This window comes from Anas platyrhynchos, chromosome 1 (assembly GCF_047663525.1).
Source record: "Anas platyrhynchos isolate ZD024472 breed Pekin duck chromosome 1, IASCAAS_PekinDuck_T2T, whole genome shotgun sequence".
Lineage (NCBI taxonomy): Eukaryota > Metazoa > Chordata > Aves > Anseriformes > Anatidae > Anas > Anas platyrhynchos.
Genome location: NC_092587.1, coordinates 42,509,812 through 42,530,901, shown reverse-complemented (window position 1 = coordinate 42,530,901; position 21,090 = coordinate 42,509,812). Strand labels below are relative to the sequence as shown.

General features: G+C 44.2%; 1 protein-coding gene across 5 annotated transcripts; it reads left to right on the top strand.

The window, feature by feature from the left end:
* The first annotated feature begins 1,089 nt into the window (after positions 1 to 1,089).
* RANGAP1 (Ran GTPase activating protein 1) lies at positions 1,090 to 21,045 on the top strand. 5 transcript variants are annotated; one of them, XM_027454120.3, is made up of 17 exons: positions 1,090 to 1,225; positions 1,342 to 1,412; positions 2,867 to 3,003; positions 4,224 to 4,351; positions 5,274 to 5,333; positions 6,007 to 6,186; positions 7,184 to 7,318; positions 8,079 to 8,237; positions 8,402 to 8,515; positions 9,986 to 10,085; positions 10,803 to 10,887; positions 11,312 to 11,465; positions 11,933 to 12,046; positions 12,396 to 12,498; positions 14,024 to 14,112; positions 15,942 to 16,063; positions 19,490 to 21,045. In XM_027454120.3, the coding sequence occupies exons 3-17, from the start codon at positions 2,892 to 2,894 to the stop codon at positions 19,557 to 19,559; spliced, it is 1,725 nt and encodes a 574-aa protein (XP_027309921.1). In that variant the 5' UTR covers positions 1,090 to 1,225; positions 1,342 to 1,412; positions 2,867 to 2,891; the 3' UTR covers positions 19,560 to 21,045. The 5 variants fall into 5 exon arrangements, with proteins under 5 accessions (XP_027309921.1, XP_027309920.1, XP_071891480.1 ...); XM_027454119.3 differs by having other exon boundaries at positions 1,091 to 1,225; positions 1,342 to 1,380; XM_072035379.1 differs by lacking the exons at positions 1,090 to 1,225; positions 1,342 to 1,412 and adding an exon at positions 1,268 to 1,290.
* The last annotated feature ends 45 nt before the right edge of the window (positions 21,046 to 21,090 follow it).

The window sequence follows — 21,090 nt, the reverse complement described above, 5'->3', positions numbered from 1 at the left end:
GAGATTGTGATAAGCTAATAACAAGTGCCAAACTCCTTGCTCATAGTTTTTGAGTTCAAGCTCTTCCTCCAGACCACACTAACTTATTCCCTCATCTCCTCTATGTTTTCTGGGGAGAAACTCCTCTTATTATTTATGAGTTAGCTTTTGCTCAAGTTTTCTGTACTGTTTTTTGGCTTTTATTCTTTCAGCTGTCATGGCCCATAAAGAAATTTAATTACTTATTCTGTTCTCTCCAAACAAAGAAGGCCTAGTGTGCCTTTCAGCCCCAACGCAGCCTCCCAAGTCAGTCCGTAGTGCTAACTACTGACATTTTTTCCTTAGGTCTGTACAAACAGCATTTGATATTCTTCCTTAAAATCACAGTGGCAGAGTTGTGTGAGAGTGAAAAATGCCTCTTGGAAATGTTGGGGACCAAATGGCAAGGTAAACGCAGCCTGTTACCAGTCTCAATCCTGACCTCACCAGGGATCTGCAGCTGCCACCTGAGATGGCACCTGTCAGTGCCCGCAGGGTGCCACTTGGACAGTGGGAAGGACATTGAGGCCCTGGAGTGTGTCCAGAGCGGGGCTGGAGAAGGGCCTGGAGCACAAGTCCTGTGGGGAGCGGCTGAGGGAACTGGGGTGTTTGGTCTGGGGGAGGTGAGGAGACCTCAGTGCTCTCTACAGCTACCTGAAAGGAAGGTGTGGGGAGCTGGGGGTCGGCCTTTTCTCACAGGTAACTAGCGATAGGACAAGAGGGCATGGCCTCAGGTTGTGCCAGGGGAGGTTCAGGGTGGGGATTAGGAGACATTTATTTTCTGAAGGAGCAGCCAGGCGCTGGGACGGGCTGCCCAGGGAGGTGGTGGCATCACTGTCCCTGGGGGTGCTCAAGGAAAGGTTGGGTGTGGTGCTTAGGGACATGGTAGGGGATGGTTGGACCAGATGATCTTGCAGATCTTTTCCACCCTTAATGCCTCTGACTGTTGATAACGATTCCGAGCACCGCGCATCTCCCTGGCTACCCCAGCACCGCCACACGAGGCCTGCCCCCCCAGAACTACACATCCCAGCGCGCCTCGCGGCCCCGCGCAGGGGCGGGCTGTGGCGACGCGGCGGTGCGGGCGGCCAACGGCGGCGGCGGGGCCCCAACTGCCGGCGTTCAAATCCTCCGCCTCCCCCCGCCCCCGCCCTCTCCGGCAACGGCAGCGGCGGCGCGAGGGGGCCTGGGCCGGCGGCGCGCGGAGGTGACGGGGCGGGGGGGGGACCGTGAGGGGAGACGGCGCTCCTCGGGTCGCGTTTGTAGCGCCCGGTGAGCTAACTTGGCTTTTTGTCTCTTTTTTTTTTGTCTTTTTTTTTCAAGGTTTTTCTCGTGGGAGAGGCGGCGGCGGGCCGGGCGCTGGTAGGTTCGCCTGACGGGGGCCGGCGGGTGAGGTAACGCGCGCCTCAGGATGTGGCGGCGGGCTGCTGTGGGGAAATGAGGCCGGAGGCAGAGCGTAAGGAGAAAGTGCGCGGGGGTTTAAGGGAAGGAGGAGCCGAGGGTGTGAGTGCACCTGCAGGGCGGCCAGCATCGTCACAGGAGGGTGATGAGCTGCTCTGAAGCTGAGAAATGAACCAGGTGAACGGATCTCTGGACCCTATCCGTCATTTATTCCCATAACGTAAAGACTTTGCGGACAGGAGGACATCCTTTCCTTCTTGTTGGACTATCAGAGGTCAGGAATGTCCATCAGCACGGTGTCTGTGACCTAGAAGAAGTGCAGTAAGTTACTGGAGCATCTTCTGGTTGGTAGCACCTACCTGAGAGAGCAGCCAACTTAAAAAGGTGGCGTTGGTGGACCGTGGAGTTGGCTTTTACTGTGTCCAGAAGCAATACGAGGGTTAATGAAAGCTGAAGAGAAGCTTTACCCTGGGGGAACTGAAGGCAAATTCTTCACAGCTAGGTAGCAGGAGTAACGGGGTGGACGTACAGCTTTCATTTAGGGGGTGTTTTAAAACCAGTGCTGTTGAGCGTAAAGAGCTGCGTAATTATGGGTCTGCTTTGAAGTCTGACAAGAATGGAAGGGTCCAGTTTTGTGTTGTTGTAGGAAAAGGATTTTCATCCCTTTCTGACACGTGAAGTCTGTTTTTATGTCACTTCTAAGCACTAGTTGCATGTAGGCTCTTATCCCACTGGAGGCACAACCAAAAACCATGCTCTGTTTGTCCTGCTGAGTGAATGGAGGCCAGACACTTCACACAGTGGATGGTGTTCATCAAATAATGGTGCAACTACATATGGGTGGCCTCAAAGTGAAACATTCAGTAATCTGTTGTCAGTGTAGGATCATCCTGCATGTGATAAAACTGTGGGACATCTGCAGAGAAAGAGAACCCATAAGAGAGCTTTGTGTACAATGCTCGTGATTTTTCAGCAGCTAAGTGGTTCTGGAACTGCTGATGTAGGCACTGCGGGGTTTATCGCTGAAAAGGAAAAACTGTTGTGTTTGCTCTAGCTTGGTTTAGAGAACAGGAGTAACGTGCAGCATGTATAATTAAGGGATGTGGTTTGGGGAGAGAGAGGAATGTTACATTTTAATTGTGGAAGTGTTGCATGCAAGACTCGCGTCTTAATGTGGTCATAGTGGTTTTAGCTACTGGTTATTTATGAAGTTTAACAACTCCAACAAAACCCAAGTCACTTCAGTATTGGAAGAATCAACACCGTCTGGTGGGCTTTGAAATGCTAATCTAGCCTGGCTGTTGTGAGCTTTGGGGAAAACACTAATGATGCTGAAAGCTCACTTAGATATCTCGGGAACAAAAACCACATTAATGTTTAAATAAGGATGATTATTAATGCAGATTATGTATTCTAGTTTGTGTTGACAGTTTCTTTTAATTGACAGCTCTTAACATTGGGAAAGCAGAAAAATGGCATCAGAAGACATCACCAAGCTAGCGGAGTCACTTGCCAAAACCAAAGTGGGTGGCGGACAGTTGAGCTTCAAAGGCCAGAGCCTTAAACTGAATACAGCTGAAGATGGTAAGAGAAAATATCTTTGTGTTTGGGAAGTGTCTCCCTGCAATTCTGAAGTCTTGCGGTGAACCTCCCACTCGTCCTGCGTGGCCAAGTTGTCATAATATTAGGCGTGATACAAGGGTTATGTGGCTACAGCTGCTTCTGATAGAGACATTTCCCTCCCTTCTTGTACGCTGCTTTGACCTGGTACCCTGGCAGCGCTACAGCTGAGGGAGCTGGGGTTTGGCTCTTTAACATGTATTTTCTTGATGCTCTCTCCCAGTGCTTTTGACAATCACTGTGCATAAGAGTTAGTGTTCCTTTTACACACAGTAAGCAGGTGCATGATAGCACTCAGAGCAAGTAGATGTTTCAAAGACCTGCATCAAGGAATGGGCTGATACACTAGTCTTCTGCTGTAGTCCCTTTTCTTTCCAAATTCTGGTCTGTTAGGCTTGTTATTGCGGTGTTGTCACGTTTGTTTTATTTTTCCTGGGATGTTTCTCTAGCTGGTGTGTGTGTTTCCCAGTTAAAAATGTCTTACAGTGACAGGCAGTGTGGTAAATATCAGTAGAATAAGTGTATATATTTAGGGCAGCGTTTCTGCCACATGAAGAAACAGCATGTTCTTCAGAGATATTATTTGTTGTGCTGTGTACCTCTGCTATTGACTCCGAAGGTGGTGCTTTTTATATGCCATTCTAATAGTGTGAAGCCACTGAGCTGTGGGGAAAGGATTTGGAGTTTGAGAATGATAACAAGTGCCAGTGATGGGAGAGCCTTTTCCCTTGTCTTGCATAGGAAGACTTTAGTCAAGTTGTTCTGCCTTGCAATGTTTGCTGACCAGACATGGATTTTTCCAGTCAGTGCGAACCTGATCCTGTTGATGGGGTGCTGATTGCTGTAAGCTTTTAGCTTAGTCCTTGTGTCTTAATTTGGGAGTGCATACATCTATAATGTGCTGAATGGCAGGGGAATCAAACTTACTTTTGCAAATATGAGAATGGCTGTGTGATAATAGAACTAGTAATAAATTATGAAAAAGAAGGATGGTGAACGGAGAGCTCTCTCTCTAGTGACCTGACACTTGAGTTCAGTTCTCCATTGCTATCTTGGGATTCTTTCAGATAATGTTTCTCAGCTCTTTTTGCTAAGGGTAGAACTGACCAAGTATTGCTGCATCAGTGTGTTACTGTGGCACCTAAGATGGTAGTTAAAAAGCCAACAAGATTTGTTCTTTCTAGCCGAAGAAGTGATCAAACAAATTGAGGAATTTGATGGCCTGGAAGCACTGCGCCTGGAAGGCAACACGGTGGGTGTGGAGGCAGCAAAGGTTATTGCCAAAGCCCTGGAGAAGAAATCAGAGCTCAAGGTGAGACCCTCAAGTGGGCAGTGGTGGAAGGGGAAGAAGTGCTGTAGAAATAGCAAAGGCCTATCTGCACTCTTCTTGCCATAGCCTGCCTTGAGTTAGCCCAAAAACTTGCTTTGTTCTTCCAGTGTTAGGAACAACCATATGGAAATGGCAGAACTTGAAGACTTTAGGATAGCAGGAGCACTTCCTGCATTCCTAACTCTTCCCGTTCAGAAGGCTTCCAATCTTAAAGCTGGGAAGCTGTGCAAGGAAGAGTCTCTTTGCAGAGGCAGCATCTACAGATCTTATTCACAAAGACCTGTGGCAACAAAACTCAAGTTCTAATGGAAAAGCTGGCTCAGATATTTTGGACAGCAAGGCTTCATATAATACCTGAATAATGAAGAAATAATGGAGGAAATGCACCAGGACGTTTTTTGGTGTTAAAGCTATGTTTCCCCACTACTGTCCTAGCCTAAAGTTAGGAGGATGCTGTGCTGCTAGAGGCGCTGTTCTTTGTAGGAGAGGAATATGAAACACTGATTCACGTTAATCACCCAAGTGTGGCTTTTCAAGTAAGTCCAGCTTGTTGAGCCACGTACCTTAGTAAACTCTACGTTCCTAATGTATCCTTCAGTTTCCTGCTGTTTTTTCCTTTGGTAATTTTCTCAGCGGAAGAGAATTCCAGCTCAAATGCAAGCAACAATCCTTGTATAATGTTATTTACAATATGCATTTTGGTGGCTTTACGTCCTTCTAAGAGAAGTAATTGTAACATCAGTTCTCATAGCTCCTTAGCACAACCAAATGACAAGCTCGGAGGAAGGCAGACAAAATTAAGGTGTTCAGGGTGATGTAATGCAGCTTATATGTGTAAACCTCTGTACAACTGTGTTGTCCTACATATTTTTAATGGTTTCCATCTGTATGTTTCTTATTTTAGAGGTGTCATTGGAGTGACATGTTCACTGGGAGGCTAAGATCTGAGATCCCTCCTGCTTTGGTAAGTAAAAACTAGATCTGAGACTTCTGACTAATATAACTTTTCTCACCTGTCATGTTTTTTGTGGGAGTATGCTTTTGAGACTTTGTTAGCACAGAGTTTTTCTCTATCCTGTTAACACTAAGTGTCTCAGAATACATAAGCGATTTTTTTCTCTGCTTCTGTATAAGGTGGGGAAGAGCTGATAAAAGGCTAAATGCAGTTCTCTATCAGTGAAGAAGCTTGTCCCTGGGGAAGATATCTTCATGATCTGATAGGCAGTATGGGAGCTAAGCTTTCTAAATAAAACCATATGGCTGTTTCTTCCAAGAGCATTACGGAGCTCAACCCCTGAGCTTTGAGCTCTGTGGAGCAAGAACATGAGGCACTTAACGGAATGTTAAAATACTTCTTTAAGCAGCGTAGAGGGGCAACTCGCTTTGAAAAATGTGTATTTGACCTAAAGAGATGGGATACTTCTTGATGACTGCCTTGCAGTTATCTTCAGCTTCATTTGCAGAGCTCCTGCTCTGGCTTTAGCTGTGAAGTTTTATTTCCCCATGCAGCTTTGCAGAATGTCTTCAAAGTGGAATTTTTTTGCAGCATCACTGGCTCACCTTACTGCTGCAGTGCTGCTGTCAGGACGAGTCAATCCGCTCCCTCCCTCCCACCCCCACCATCTGTTTCCTTGCAGATCTCTTTGGGGGACGCGCTCATCACTGCTGGAGCCCAGCTGGTGGAGCTTGACCTGAGTGACAATGCCTTTGGGCCAGACGGTGTGCGTGGCTTTGAGGCGCTGCTGAAGAGCCCTGCGTGTTACACCCTGCAGGAACTCAAGCTCAATAACTGTGGCATGGGCATTGGTGGTGGCAAGGTAAGGGCTGTCTCCTTATTGGGAATGAGGTCAGAGCCAGGACTTGTCTACACAGAATGGTTGAGGCTGAAAGGGATCTTTAGTGATTGTCTAGTCCAGCTCTCCTGTCCCAAGCAATCGGAACAGGTTGCTCAGGGCTGTGTCTAGTCAGGATTTGAACATCTCAAAAGAAGGAGACTTTGCAGACTCTCTGGATAACCTAACCCAGTGTTTAACAACCCTCAAAATAAAAAGGGGCTGTGTGCATTTATCTGTGTTTAAGTGGAATTTCCTCTGCATCTATCTGATATGTTTGTGTCTGACAGTCATCTTTATACCACCTTCTCCCAAAGCCTGCCAGTAGGCTTTCTTGGCTGCAAGTGCATATTGCTAGCTCATGGTCAACTCCTCTCCCACCAGGACTCCCAGGTTTTTCTCTGCCAAGCTATTTTTCCACTATTTGGCCCCCAGCATATACTGTTGCATAGTACTATTCCTCCCCAGGACGTGGCATTTCCCTTTCCAGTTGGTGAGATTCTTGTGGGCTCACTTCTACAGTCTGTCGAGATCCCTTCCCTCTGTGTTTATACTGATAAATTCCTGAAATGGAAAAACAGATGAGCTTATTCTAGGATAGGAAAACAGGTCTATCCTAAACCTTAGATTTCATGTCAAGAGATCTAATGTCCTTGGATGTGAGAGAGCAGTATTGCTAATCCTAGCACTGAAGGATGCCTGTTGGATGAAGCAGGAAAACCAGGACTGACTGTCATTGTCATTATCACTAAGACCCTCTATGTTTACCTATTCACAAATGGAATGTTAATAGGTATAGCTCAATGCATTACCTGTTCATGAATCAAGTGTTTCAGTAACAGTTTTTATTGTATACCCTACTGTAGATGCAAGTTTATTTCAGCAATGTCTGAAGTATTGCATGAGAGCTGGATATAGAAAACATTTGGATTCCTTCAGAATGAGATGTTGAGGTAGGATAAACTACTTGTGCTTCCTGTAGATACTGGCAGCTGCTCTGAAAGAGTGTCACAGGAAATCGAGTGCCCAGGGCAAGCCTCTTGCTTTGAAAATATTTGTGGCTGGCAGAAATCGTCTGGAGAATGATGGTGCCACTGCCCTGGCTGAAGCTTTTGGGGTAAGTACCAAACCAGAGCTTTGTGACAAGTTGGAGCAAGGTGTGCTTAAGTGCTAATGTCAAAGAGAACATGCACATTGCTTGCAGCAACTTGGAGGCAGTGGCAGGCTGTCTGAATGTTTCTGTGACCTAAGTTTCCAAACACACAACTAGCTGCTGTGTAAAGCTGAGGGAGGAATAGGCATCTCCTGAGTAATTTACCGTTGGTCCTGTTGCTTCTCCTTCTGTGCTCATGGAGGTTATCTGGCACTGTGGTAGGAATAACAGGTGATCAGGTACCAGTTGTTTTTCTGGCTAGTTGTTCAGTCATCTGGCAGAAGAAACCTGTTTATTTTGCCAGGATCAACCTGTGAGGGCTCTAAATGGTGTTTAGCTTTCTCTAGCTGACACTGTCAACTTACATTTTTGTCTCAGGGGAAAGTGTAGGTCTTAATGAGGTAAGTATCATATCTAGTGATGTTTCTTGGTCTGTCTGAGGGTTGTTACGCCACAGATAGGGAACTCTTTGAGGTACCTAGAACAGATATGCTAGCAGGACTCTTGGAATCACAGCTTTGTATTAATCTGACACTTGCTGTGAGCCTGCAGTTTCACTTAAACTTGTGGTATAATTGCTGATAAATAATTCTGTGCAGAAGAGCTAATGGACTTCTACGTTGCAAGAAAACAATTCTGAGCAAATCCTAAAGAGTGGAGCGCTATACTCTTGAGCTGAAGTATGTCTCCTAACAGTCTTTTATTCATCTGCATCCTTTTCCAGATCATTGGGACTCTGGAAGAGGTCCATATGCCACAGAATGGAATCAACCATCCTGGCATCACAGCACTGGCCCAGGCCTTTGCTATCAACTCACTGCTTAGGGTTATAAATTTGAACGACAACACCTTCACAGAGAAAGGAGCTGTGGCCATGGCAGAGGTGGGTTGTTATGAACAATTAATTTGTTTGTCACTTACCTCCTGGTCTCTTCAGATACAGTTAGTTAGCATCTACAGGTGGGTTGGTGGGGAAGTTGGCCTTCCAGGAGTGATATGACACTTGATTACTTGCATATCTATACCTTCAAATTTGTGCTGTTGCAGACTTTGAAGTCACTACGGCAGATTGAAGTGATCAACTTTGGAGACTGCCTGGTGCGTTCGAAGGGTGCTGTTGCTATTGCGGATGCTGTTAAAGAAGGGCTTCATAAATTAAAGGTACTGCCTTCTGCTTTTCAGCTTCAAATCTCTTGAAAATGCCTTGTTTCCAGTTCCCTGGTTTTCCGTTCATTCTCCTACTGCTACTGATTATTTTAAGGTGGGATTCAACTCAGTGCCGCTCTGTGCTCATAACCAAAGCAATAACCTGTAGGTCAGAAGCATTAGCGCACCCAGCTAAGACTATTCTACATGGAGGCATACCAGGGACCTGCTTAGGCTCCACTTGATGTTTTTGAAGCTGCTGCTGTTCAAGAAGCCTGATAATGCAAATAATATCTGCTTTGAGAATCTCAGAGGGTCACGAGAACAGACTTGAAACATCCCTCCTCATAAACATCTTGTAATCTCTTAATCATTTCATTATTTATACATCTGTTGCCTTTCTATGTATCAAAGATCCAAATGTTTTCATTTTTTTTGGCAGTACCATAGCCTTCCCTATCAGTATTTGCACATTACTGGCATTTGACAACATTCTACACAGGCCTAAGTCCAGTCAGTAGTATAAGTAAACTAGAATCTCTAGAAACACCTCTCACAGGTCACCACTGCCCTGGGACAGATGCTGAACACAATTCCTACTCTTATAAGCTTACAGTCAGAAACAAAAATCTGGCTGAGTGCTAACATTTATCTACGTATGTGAATCTGGTACAGAAAGTCGTAGGTACTTTGTGGTGTGTGATCCTTTGCTCAGGCCTCTTCTGGTTCCACTGGAATTTATTTCTGAATCTCCCAGGAAAACTTAAGTAAGATTTCTAATGGGAGTGTTTATGTGAACAGTCACAAATTAAATCCTTTTTTTTTCCAGAGCAGAAGTGGTTAAGGGAGAGTAGTATGAGGCAATAGTAGCTGATTCATTCTGTTCAAGGACTACTTCCCTTTTGTTAATATTAAATCTCATGTCAGGAAAGGACTGATGGAACTCAGTGTGGAATGGTGGGGGATGGTGCTTGGCAGTTGATTAACTGCGCTCTTACTCATCTGTCCACACTGTTCCTATGCTGGCTGTCTTTATCAGATGTAGTACCAGTTGTAGCTTCTTTTGAAGGTCTTAATGTGCAGTGTAAATGTTGAAAGGCAAATGTGCAGTTCATCTAGTGCAGTAGCTACTATTCTTCAGTAAGACTTGCTGGTGTGTAAATGCTGACTTAGTCATGTGACTGGCAGCAGGGCTTTGCTGGTGTAGTGTACTCATAATGGCATGGTCTTCGTGACTTTTTTAGTTAACCACTTAACTTCAGTAGTGCTGCTTTTAATGATGGTATGTCTCAAAACACTACTCTTAAGTATATGAGGCAGAGATACCTATTGTTTTATTTCCAATGATTTTTTTTTTTTTTTTTTTTTTTTTGCTGAGAACCTCTTCAAATGAGAATCTTTCCAGAAAGCTTGTGAGCATGTGAAACTTATGGGGATAATAGGTCTTACAGGAATTTGGTAAACAAAGGTTCTCCTGCTTCTTAGGAGCTGAATTTGTCCTTCTGTGAGATCAAACGAGATGCTGCTCTGACTGTTGCTGAAGCTATTGAAGATAAGGCAGAGCTGGAGAAGCTGGATCTCAATGGTAAGTAAATTTGCTAGGTAAAAGCACATCTAGTCTGATCCCAACTAGAAACCACTAGGAAGAATGTTGACAGTATCACCTATGCTAGTCTTGCAATTTTCAGCATTTAAAAAATGAAACGTGAGAGTAGCTGAACTTGGATGACGCAGGGACAGGAAGCGATTAGATCCTGAAAGCTTTGTTATGCCATGAACTCAGGCAGTTATTAAAGGTAAAAAGTTTCAGTATGTCTTGTAAGGGAGAAAGACTGAATTGATACCCATATCTCTTTTCAGTAAAATGTTAAATCGTTCAATGTGATCTCAGATATTTCAGAAATGTAATTAAAAACCTTGGTGTGCATCTATGCAGAAGAATAGGAGACTTTGATCACTGTTGGCTTTTTGCCATTCATACCTTAGGTCTCTGCATTTCAGTGGTGCTGGGCCATGGATTGCTGAGACCTAGAACTGCTTATAGACCTAGCAGGAAGTTTCTCAAAGACATACTGAATAATTAAGGCTTTTGCCTGTCTCCAAACATTGTGTAATGCCTCTGAAATGTGTTTAACAGCTGTTTGATAATGGCCTCTGCATTGCTGCCTCCAAGGGGTTGTGTAGAAATGACTGATAACTGTTCAATTTCAGAAATAAGATAGACAAGAATCAATAACAATTTCCCCAAGAACAAACTTGTGTGCATCTCTTAAGTCTACTCCCTTTCCCCCCACAAATCTAGGTAACTGCCTGGGAGAAGAAGGATGTGAGCAACTGCAGGAGATCCTTGAAGGCTTTAATATGGCATCTGTGCTGGGATCTTTGAGGTAAGCAGGGCACCAGCGTTTAAATTAGAAGTGTTCCATTAATTTTCATTAGTATTTTCATTCACCTTCCTAGTTTACTGTAAGAACTGTAACATTGCACATGAACGTTGGCTTGAGTGCAGTGTCGAGTACTGTTAAGGGATTCCCGAAGCAGGATAAGCGTCATACCCCATTTCCATCAATGGAATTATCTCGGTGTTGGTTATTGACCGTATTCTTGGCTCTTTGCTCATCATTGTCAAGTGGGTGACTGAAGCCTGAGGTGGCCTCATAATCTGTTGTAGGTGGAGATGTACTTCTTGCAGCAAGACTTGAGGGGGGGAGGCTGCTTTTTAGTCCTTTAGGGGAAAAAAAATAGATGGGTTCTAGTGTATAGGCATTGCAAGTATGTAATTGATGTAACATGTAAACTCTCAAACCTTAGTGATGATGAAGGAGAAGAGGAGGATGATGAAGAGGAGGAAGAAGAGGAAGAAGAAGAAGAGGAGGAAGAGGAGGAGGAAGAACAGCAACAGCTTAAGGAGAGAGGACAGGGAGAACAGGACTCACTGACTCCTAAGAAGATAATTGAATCACAGGTAAGCTATCTTCAGTCTCCTCACCTGGTGGAGAATGAAGGAGGAAATGAGATCTAGAGTGAGTTTGAACTTGAAGTGCTGGCAGGAGTTCGTATGCCTGCCTGCATGGATTGGCTCTGTGGTAACAAGCAGGAGGATAACATGCAGGAAATAAAGAAAATGTATGTCTTGGAAACTTGTTTAATTAAACTGTCCATGTGCACATGTGTGGAGGGAAAGGCTGAGCAGCCATTGTAACAAACATGGGCAGAGTCTCCCCATCTCCAGAAAATGGTGGGAACCTTGTATATGCAATGCCATACAGTCATGATAGCATATTGTGGCTGTTGCAACTAGACTCATTCCAGCTTCAAATAGTTCTAAAATCTAGACCTGATGTGCCTTTGTGAGTCAGACAAGTGCCTTTGGTACTGTACCAATTTACTTGCTTCTAAGAGTAAGCTTGAGATGGATTCTGCCTGTTTCAGGATTCAACTCCAGTGCCATCTCCCCCTGTGGATGTTGCCACGTTCCTTGCTTTCCCGTCACCGGAGAAGCTGCTGCGACTGGGACCAAAGTGTTCTGTGCTGATAGCTCAGCAGGTTGGTGAGACAGTGCTTTGCTCTACTTGATTCTCTCTTGGCGTCATTTAATTCCCAGAGGTGATAACCTTCTGAGTCCTAGCTTTGCATTTTCTTGCCAGTGATCCTGAAGAGCATTAAGGAAGCTGTTGATGTGGTTAATGCTTATACTGGCACCAGAGGTTCTACACAGTAACTTTGTTTCATAGTGTTGCTTATGCTTTGTAGTATGGCCAAGAAAAAAACAACTGATGTCAGTCAGCTGGAAGCCATAATTCTTGTCTCTGCCTTGCAGAGACCTATCTTCTGTATCTGGCTAGCAGCTAACTTAATGACTCCTGACTTATTTCTATTTTTCTTTGTCTTTCAGACAGATACATCTGATGTAGAGAAAGTAGTTACAGCTGTCTTAAGGATATCTTCAGTCTTCAAAGATGAAGCCCCAGTAAAAACAGCTGTGCAGGAAACAACAGGTGACTGGGCCTTTCTCCACTTCAAGATGCAATGCAAGGGAAGGCCTCTGGGGGCCAGGCCACTTGATTTTTGTGACCCTGGCAGCAAGAAACCCCAGACAACACAGTACCAAGTTGTGCCATGCTGTTGTACAGAGTGAAAGTAGAAGCTCATTCTGACCTTAGTAGATTTTGTGCTTCCAAAGCCTAGTGAAGAGTGTCTCTTGTAGTTGCTGTCTTAGTGGACCTTTGCTGCCCTTACCTGCATCTTCTTGATGCTGTCCTGTCAATAGCCATTAGCTTTGTGTCCCATGGTCAGCATTTTTTCAGGACTGTTCATTGAAAAAATATTTTGCAGGAAATAGCTTTCCAGTTTCTTATTAAGAGAGTATAAAGAGAGGCCTCTCATTTAGTGTCATTTCTTACCAGTCTGAAATCTCTTTAATCTCTTCAGGAAGCAAAGATTTGCGTTACAACATGGGACAAGGCACAGAGGTTGACATATAGCAAGGGACTGTTCCTCACTGTATATTACAACCCAGTTAGGTCTGATTTTTTGCACAGACTAATAATATCCCTTCATGTTCTCACTTAGAAATGTAAATTCTGAACAACTCCTGGGCAAGTTACCACTGTCTTTGATCTTTTTTCAAATCCCCCAGTACTACAGTTTTTCTGTACATGAGTTACCTATCAGTACTGTGGAAAAGAACTAAATCAATTACCTTTAAGGCCATTTAGCCTGATTTATTGCAAAAAATCAAGTGCTTAATTAGCAATTTATTCATCTGGAATACATAGACATGGTGAAACTGTTAGCTATTGTCTATACAACAGTAATATAATAGAGTTCCCTGGAGTTGCGTATGGGTCCAACCAGCCAAACTAACCAGTTGGCATTTCACTGAGCGAGTGCTGGCCTTGTCTGATGCCTGTTATGAGTTGTCTCCAACAAAAAATGGAGCACAGGATGTACACCTTGTCTGAAGTCTGCTGCAGTGGGTTCTGTCATTCCAAGACACCAGAACAGTCAGAAGTCAAGATGTGTGTCTTGTCTACCTTGTAGACAAGAGAGGATAGAGCACTGGTTTGCCCATAGCTAACAGCAGAATATAGGCCCAAGAGAGCCCATAAAGGAACTGAACAACTTCTCTCATTCCTTTTGATTCCTAGTGAAAGGTGAGATCTTGCTGGCCTTAAAATTTCAAGGCTTTAGCTCTTGCTGCTCTATTTCAGCTAATTGTGTATGTATGCACATGTGCATGCAAGTTCAAAGGCACTGAGAGTGTTTAGTGGTGCATGAGAGTGAGGTCGCGTTGCATCAGAAACTTGACAGTGTGGGGTTTATTTTTTTTTCCCCGTGTAGGTCTTTGTATTGGGCCTTATATTAAAGCACTGGGTTTTACCTGTCTGAATTTCAGAGGCTCTACCTAGTCCTGTAGAGACAACTAGGTTCTTAAGGCAGGTTACCTCCCAGAAGTCCTTCAACAGCTTGTATTCCCTGAGGTCCCATATGTTTACCAAAATGCATTTGTTTCTCCTTCAGACGCCTTGATGAGGAAAGCCTTCACTTCTGCCACATTTAATTCGGATGCATTTGTCACAAGACTCTTGATCCACATGGGACTCCTTAAGGTGAGGAAGCAGGAAAGAGTTAAGTTATGGTCTGCTTGGGCTGTTGAGGACCAGACTGGCTGGGTTGTGGGTAATTATGTTGCCATGGAAGCAGCTGGGTGCCTGTGCATGCCTGATGCCCAGGGACAATAGAAGTCTGCAGGACCAGCAAAAATTGCAAATTGCAAGATCACATTAGGATGAAGGTGGTGTCAGCTCGTTTTACCTCTTCTGCTTAATGTGCTCTGCAATCTCAATCATCCCCTAGAGGTAGGGAGGGTCATGTGAGAGTCTGTGCTGCTGGACTGTGGATTCTTACAGATGTCTATAATAATATTGCACATTAGAGTCCTAGACATATTCTTAATTAGCATGGTTCTTTAGAGTATCTTCTGGTAGCATGACTGAAAAACAAATACCCAGCTACTCATGTTTGATTGGTGGCATTAAACTTTATCCTTTGGAGTGTCTTTGCTCCTCACCAGTGTCAACTACATCTTCATATGGAATAAACTTCCTCATGAGAAAGGGTGGAAGGGTCAGTAGAAAACCTGCAAACTGTGTCAGACTGCCTGTAGCTTTAATTTCAGTGGGATGACTTGGGGAGAGGTTCTGTCTGAAGATCTAAGAAGTACTTTTGCCAACTTGTACTATGAGGTCAATGTTTCTGAAGTCCTAGAAACTGAGAATGAAAGTTTGGACCAAGACACTTTTAAACAGCAGAATATCTATAATTTATGTTATAGCAGCCTACTCTTAATTAGGTTTATGGATTTCCTTTCAGTAATATTCAGTTTAGGGAGCAGAAAGCTGTTGACGTGTTGGATACGTGTGTTCCAGTTCTCAGGTCTACAGAACCTGAGATGGCTTTCTGCTCTGCAGAACGCTTGTTTTGGGGCCTACCATCTACCTCTTACCCTGTATGGAAAATAACATGAAGCACAAAACACAGACCTGTGTTCCAGAACTTCTGCAGGCCAGGAAGTGATACTGATAGTAATGCCCTTGAGGATCAGCCAATCAGTTATTTGTCCTCTGTGGTACTGAGAACTGTTGATAAGTTAGGTGTATTTGGAGCAGGAGCAGCTTCCAGGACTTCATCCCACATAGGTGGAAGCACATGAGCAACAGCTGTTCTTAGCACCATGAAATATAAGGTCATATGCCTAGGAATTCAGGTCTAGATCCTGTTTACGGAGTGGAGGGCTTTAGTGGGATGGTACTGGAGAAATAAATGAAAACAACTTAAGTGGGGCATGTAGGTTAGCATCATGTTAGGAGCAAGAAGAGCTTGCTTATCATGTAAGCAGGGGAACAGCAATAGGAATGACAATAACTTTGCCTTATTCATAATTGTGAAACCAGTTCTGGGGATACTGCATCAAGTTCTGGAGGCAGACTGACATAGAACTGGAAGTGATATTAAAAAAAAAAAAAGAACTGTGGAATAATGCAGGAGAAAAATAGTGTAATTAAGGCAACTCAATTCTTGATGAAGTCAAGTCAAATTCCACAGAAGAACATTTTGATAGAGCCTCTGAGACTTGTCTGTTTCACTTGTGAATGTGTTACTTCCTTTTCCCCATTGCTGATGCTATTAATGACTAATATCTAATTGATATATACTAAAATATTCTGGATCCTGCTGTATTTCAGATGCTGTTGCTGGGAGGTTATAGAGTTGGTTACCTTTTGTCTTGAGGAACACTGTACAATTTTATTTCCTACAAAGTATGGGAGCACTTTATTCTACAGAGGATTCATTGCCTTTCTCAGCTATAGTAAATTAGATAAAATAGTGATTATCTGATGCTTGATTTGTCTTCTCATCCTTTTTTTTTTTTTTCCAGAGTGAAGAGAAGATCAAAACTGTCCCAAGCCTCTATGGTATTCTTATGACTTTGAACCATATGGTCCAGCAAGATTATTTCCCCAAATCCCTGGCTCCAGTTCTCACAGCTTTTGTCACAAAGTGAGTATCATACCTGTCAATGCAGTCTTCTCCATGGGAGTTAGTGGGAGTTAATAGTTGACGTGTCAACTGTTCTGTTAGAACCTATGAAATATCTATTCTGAAAAAAAAGGGTTAATTTTTTCATAGGTTTCTACTTTTCTCTTGCTTACTGAAGTTTGCAAGGTTTAGAGCAACACATCTTGATGGAATGAGCCAGGCAAGCTACCTGGCTCTGAAGCAGTAGGAGGGCCAGTAGAGCTCTACCTGACTGGTCACACTGTAACACCGAAGACTAGCAGATCAGAACAGTACAAAACACAAAGACCAAGTATGTTACTAGAAGAAAATGTTGCTACTGTGACAGCAGCAGGGTTAGTGTTTTTTTTTGAAAGCTAAATTGAGAGTGTAGATATTGAAGAAACTGCCTTAACTGTCTGCTTCTGTTTAATATTACTTCTAGTACAGGTATAGAATCACACGCCATTTTAGTTTCTTTAATGTTGTAAAGCATAGTAATTCCAACAGCTGTGGGAACCATCCATCACATCCATCATCTTGATTAAATCAGTGTGAACTTTAGCATTTGAATTAGAAGAAACACCCCAAATAATACTGTTCTTGAGAGAGGAAAAAATAAATACTTCTATTCAGCAGTCAAGGGGAGGAACAGTCCAGAACTGTCAAATTAGCCAAAAAAAAAAAAAAGCAGACATCTGAAATCCATTTGGAATCTGGTGGCAATTTGGTTCATCATGGACAATGCCCCATATGGGGCCAGGACAGCTTTTTAAGGTGTTATAGGACAAGGCTCAAGCCTTCCTGATTTTCATGGTGTGGGAGTATGCAGAAGCTTGAGAGTTTGTGCTGCTGAAGGGCGGGGGCATCAAATACTTTGTGGTTGGTACAAAACATGGACAAGAGGGATACAGTCAAATATTGGCAGTCAGTCCTTTCTTAACTCTGCTAGGATTGGAAGCAGGCTGCTGTGAAAGGGAAGAAGAATTTTTGCAGACGGTGGTATGGCTGAAGCTGTGGAAGCTGATGCATGGTAGTGGCGTGTGTCTAGCAGTCAGCTGCTCTGAGTTTTGGAAAATAAAACTATGCAACTAGCTTGTTTACATGTGTAAATGCCACCCTACAGGCACCTGGGGTGGAACAGTTCATCTCATGTCCCCTCTTTGGCTTGAGCAGACTAGCAATTAGGCATTGTACCCGCCCATGGTCCTGTGCTTCAGCAACTGAACAAATACACCTCCAGCTTGATCTTTGTACGCTTAAGCAAGAAGCGTCAGGAGTTGCCATGTGGAGTTGTCCAGCTAACAGGATTTCTGCTGTTTCCTTTGCTGCTAGTAGTGGCATTGCTGATCAAATGTATACCTACAGCATAAGGATCCAATACCAGCCTTAAAATAAAAAGGCTGAGGAAGACAATGACTTACTTCTTTATCAAGTGCTAATTATGCAGAGCCAGCTTGATCAAAACTAGTTCTGCTTACTGTCTTATCAGACCTAACCATTTCAAACAGGATTTAAATCCCTTGAAGTGGAGAATACATTAAAGGGGGCTCTGCTTCACTGCTTTTGGCCCTTCTAATGCTTATGTCAGATTGCAGTGCCTGGAGTAGCCTTGTAGCTCAGCTTACGCAACCTTTGAAAAAAATCTGCACGCAATGGACACTGTCCCCCTGTGTGTGTGTGTAAACTGGTTCAAGGCTCCAGGCCTGCAAAATACCAATAAATGTCTTTCATCTGTATGTGGAGGGGGAAAGTAAGTTGCACAGGGTGTGATGATATCACAAGGAAACTTAGTCCTGTGCAGTGTAATGAAGCTAACAGTAGGTGTATACAAGCAATATACCTTTGTGTTTTATAAATTCTTAAAATGCTTTCCCTGAGGGAACAAGGAGAAGAGCTGTTAAATCCTTTGCACTTGCCTGCTCAGGATCGCCAAAGTCCAATTAAAATAGCTTCTTGATTAACCTGTGCCCTCTTGTTGTTGATTGGAATTGAATCAGAACAAATGACATCTGAACTGTAAATGAGACCTCTGGTTAATCTAGTAATCTGCTGAGTTCCCGTGGGCTCCATTCCTACAGCAAATCTACATCGCCACTGTCAAACCCATGAGTCAGTTGGCTGCAGTTAGCCGGTACGCATTACTGTGATATTTTCTAGGTATTTCCTTTAGGGTTGTAATTAGATCTTGTGAACTTGTTGAGCTGGGAGGTTCTCACAGATGCCAAGTCTAGAGTGCTCCTGCTTTTTGCTGCAAGTGGCTTACTTCTGGAGTAGTTGTTCTCATCTGTTCTTTGCAGCAGTTTGTGGTGGTTTGGTGGTGTTCTCTACTCAAAAAATAACAATGTCATGGGTACAGTACATTCTGTAAGCAGTATTCATCTTCTCTGCTGTCTGTCCTCATTTTCTTTTTTCGGACACAAGAGGGAGCTGTGAATCCACGTGTGCCTTCCTACAGTTCTTTAGGAGGAAGTGCTGAATGTATGTGCAACTCTGTTCTCTTGTGACAGAGGTTGCGTTGGTTTGAGGGGAGTTTTTTTTTTTTTTTCTTAATTCTCAGAGCAGCTGAAGACATTGGATTACGATTCTTTAGTGGAAACTCCCTGATGGGTGGGTGCAGATGGTTAGAAGTTTGTGATGCCTGGAGAACAATTAGCCCATGGAAACAGGAGTGTACGTTACTGGGAGCTGGTGGGAATGCTGGGGAGATTTAACCCCACCTTTACCCCGATGTGACCGTGTAGCTCCCTTGTCTAGTTTCAAGGATCAGTTTATTCTCTCTGAGGTGGACTCCACTACTGCACGCTCCATGCCAGGCGCTTTCTGCCCATGGGCTGCAGTTTCTGGCAGCTGTTTCGAAGGTGCCGTGAGAGGCAGCCCAGTCAAGTTTCTTGGCTTAAGGGGCAGGGACAGCAGGAGGTTACACTGCCTCTTTGTGAAGACTTAAAAAATTCCAGAGACTGAGTTGCTGTCGGATCAAAGGTAGCAGAGAACTTGGTGAGAAAATATTCAAATATAAGCAGGCACGTCTTGTGTATTTTGGGGCACCCTAAATGATTAACATGTATGGAAAATTCCATCGCAAGGAGGGAAGGTGGGGGTTCCTTTCCCAGCCACTTCCTGCTACCAAACACGAGACACTGCGCTGCACAGATGAGCAGACTGCTGCCTATTTTTGTACCCGTGGAAATAAATTCTGGTTCTTGGACGCTGTCTTCCTGACTCTGCAACAGGAGAGAGAATTTTCTACACCATGCTCTGAATGGGAAGCAGTGATCTGTGTAGAGGTCAGGGAGTGGTTTAAGAAGAGAGAACTGAGGGGAAAAGATGTAGCTTTTGGAGCGTGCAAGCCTAATGCATTTGAAATTGTGTCTGATACAAAACAATTTTTAAACTTTGCTATTTTAAATAATTCTCTTCTTTCCACAGACCAAACCGTGCTCTTGACTCCTGTTCATTTGCTCGCCACATGCTTTTGCAAACCCTCCACCAGCTGTGAGAGGCAAGAGATGCTGCTGTGCCCTTCCCTCCTCATAGGACTGTCATCAGCAGAGAACTTGGAGCTGCATAGTGGGAGAAGATCCTGGAGCCCATGCAGACATGCTGTCGTCTTTTTTTTTTTTTTTTTTTATTCTCCCTGTAGGAGGTGTGTCCTTCCTTCTGCTTTCATAAACTTGGACAAATCCTGCTGAATTTTTTTTATTCTACTCCTCGTGAAGTGACTCCCTGCTCTGCAGGGCAGATGCTTACGCTAGACTAAGTCAATGCTGCTCTGAGCTCGGCATGAATTGAAAAGAAGAATCCTTTTCCACTTCCATAGCATTGGCAAGGGTGTGCCAAGCCTAACAAAGAGCCCAGAAGCGCTCTCATCAGGATCAACCCCGTTGTCCATTTAATTTTATTAGACTGTGACTCCTGCCTGACAGCATCCAGCACTGTGCAGGGGGGAGGCTACGCTGCTACTGCTGCCCTTGCTTCTCCAGGCCAGGGGAGTGCTTGACCCCCTTCTGCTGCTGCCGGGTCACAGAGGGGCAAGGTGTGCTCCCCTTTGCTTCTTCTTCCGAGTCCATTTCTTGAAGGCACCGTGTGGCTGACGTGTATTTCAATATCCTACTACCCTGCTGCCGTGGCTTGGAATGTCTGTGTTGTGTGGCTGACCCTGGTGGCCATTGCTTAAGGGAGCAAGCATATTTTTATTGTAACTTTTCTGTCACTGCTTGTGTAGTTTCCCTCTTTCCCTCCCTTTCCCTGTCCCTTTCCCTTCTCTTCCTAGTTAAATAGGCTGGGTTTGGAAATGAATACAATCCATGAAGTCCCCGTGGAATGTGTTCCCCTTCTCCCTCCTCTCCTCCCTTTTGGTAAAACAGTGCACTGTTCACGTGTTTGAAGGCTGTGCACATGTATGAGCACAAACAATCGGGGCTGTGCTGAATTCCTGGGGGTAGGGCTGCACCTCTTCTTGCCATGGAGGAGTAGCAGCAGGTGTCCCTAAACCTCCCTATGGGGGATTGTTCATCTGTGTGCATGCTTGTGGCACCTACCTGCGCTGCTTCTGAGTGCAGAAGCTGGTTCTGCTCCTTCTTTCAAGCCTCTGAGAATCAACACATCTCTTTAGGTGATAAAAAAAAAAAAAAAAGAGGGGGAAAAAAAAAAAGTTTTCCTTCTACTAAGGCTGATCATTCCCTACCTGCTCTTAGCTGAAGGAGACTGTTCATCATTCATCCTTCCTCACCAGACCTCACACTTGACTACACCATAAATAGTGCCAGTGTCAGGAGAAGTTAATGATGTGGAGTTAGTCTAATACTAATTAATTAATTGGGGGGGGTGGGGGGAAGCAATCTGCCACAGCTGGCAGAGGCCTTCATGCTTGCCATAAATGCAGGAAAAGCTGGCGTTTACTCGCAGGATTTGCAGGCAGCGTTGATGGAAAAGAAAGGGTGTGGGGCACTGGATGAAATAAACTGTGGTATGTGCAAGACCAATGTGCCTGTGCTCTCTGCTTAAATTCCTCCAGGTTCTGGGTCGAG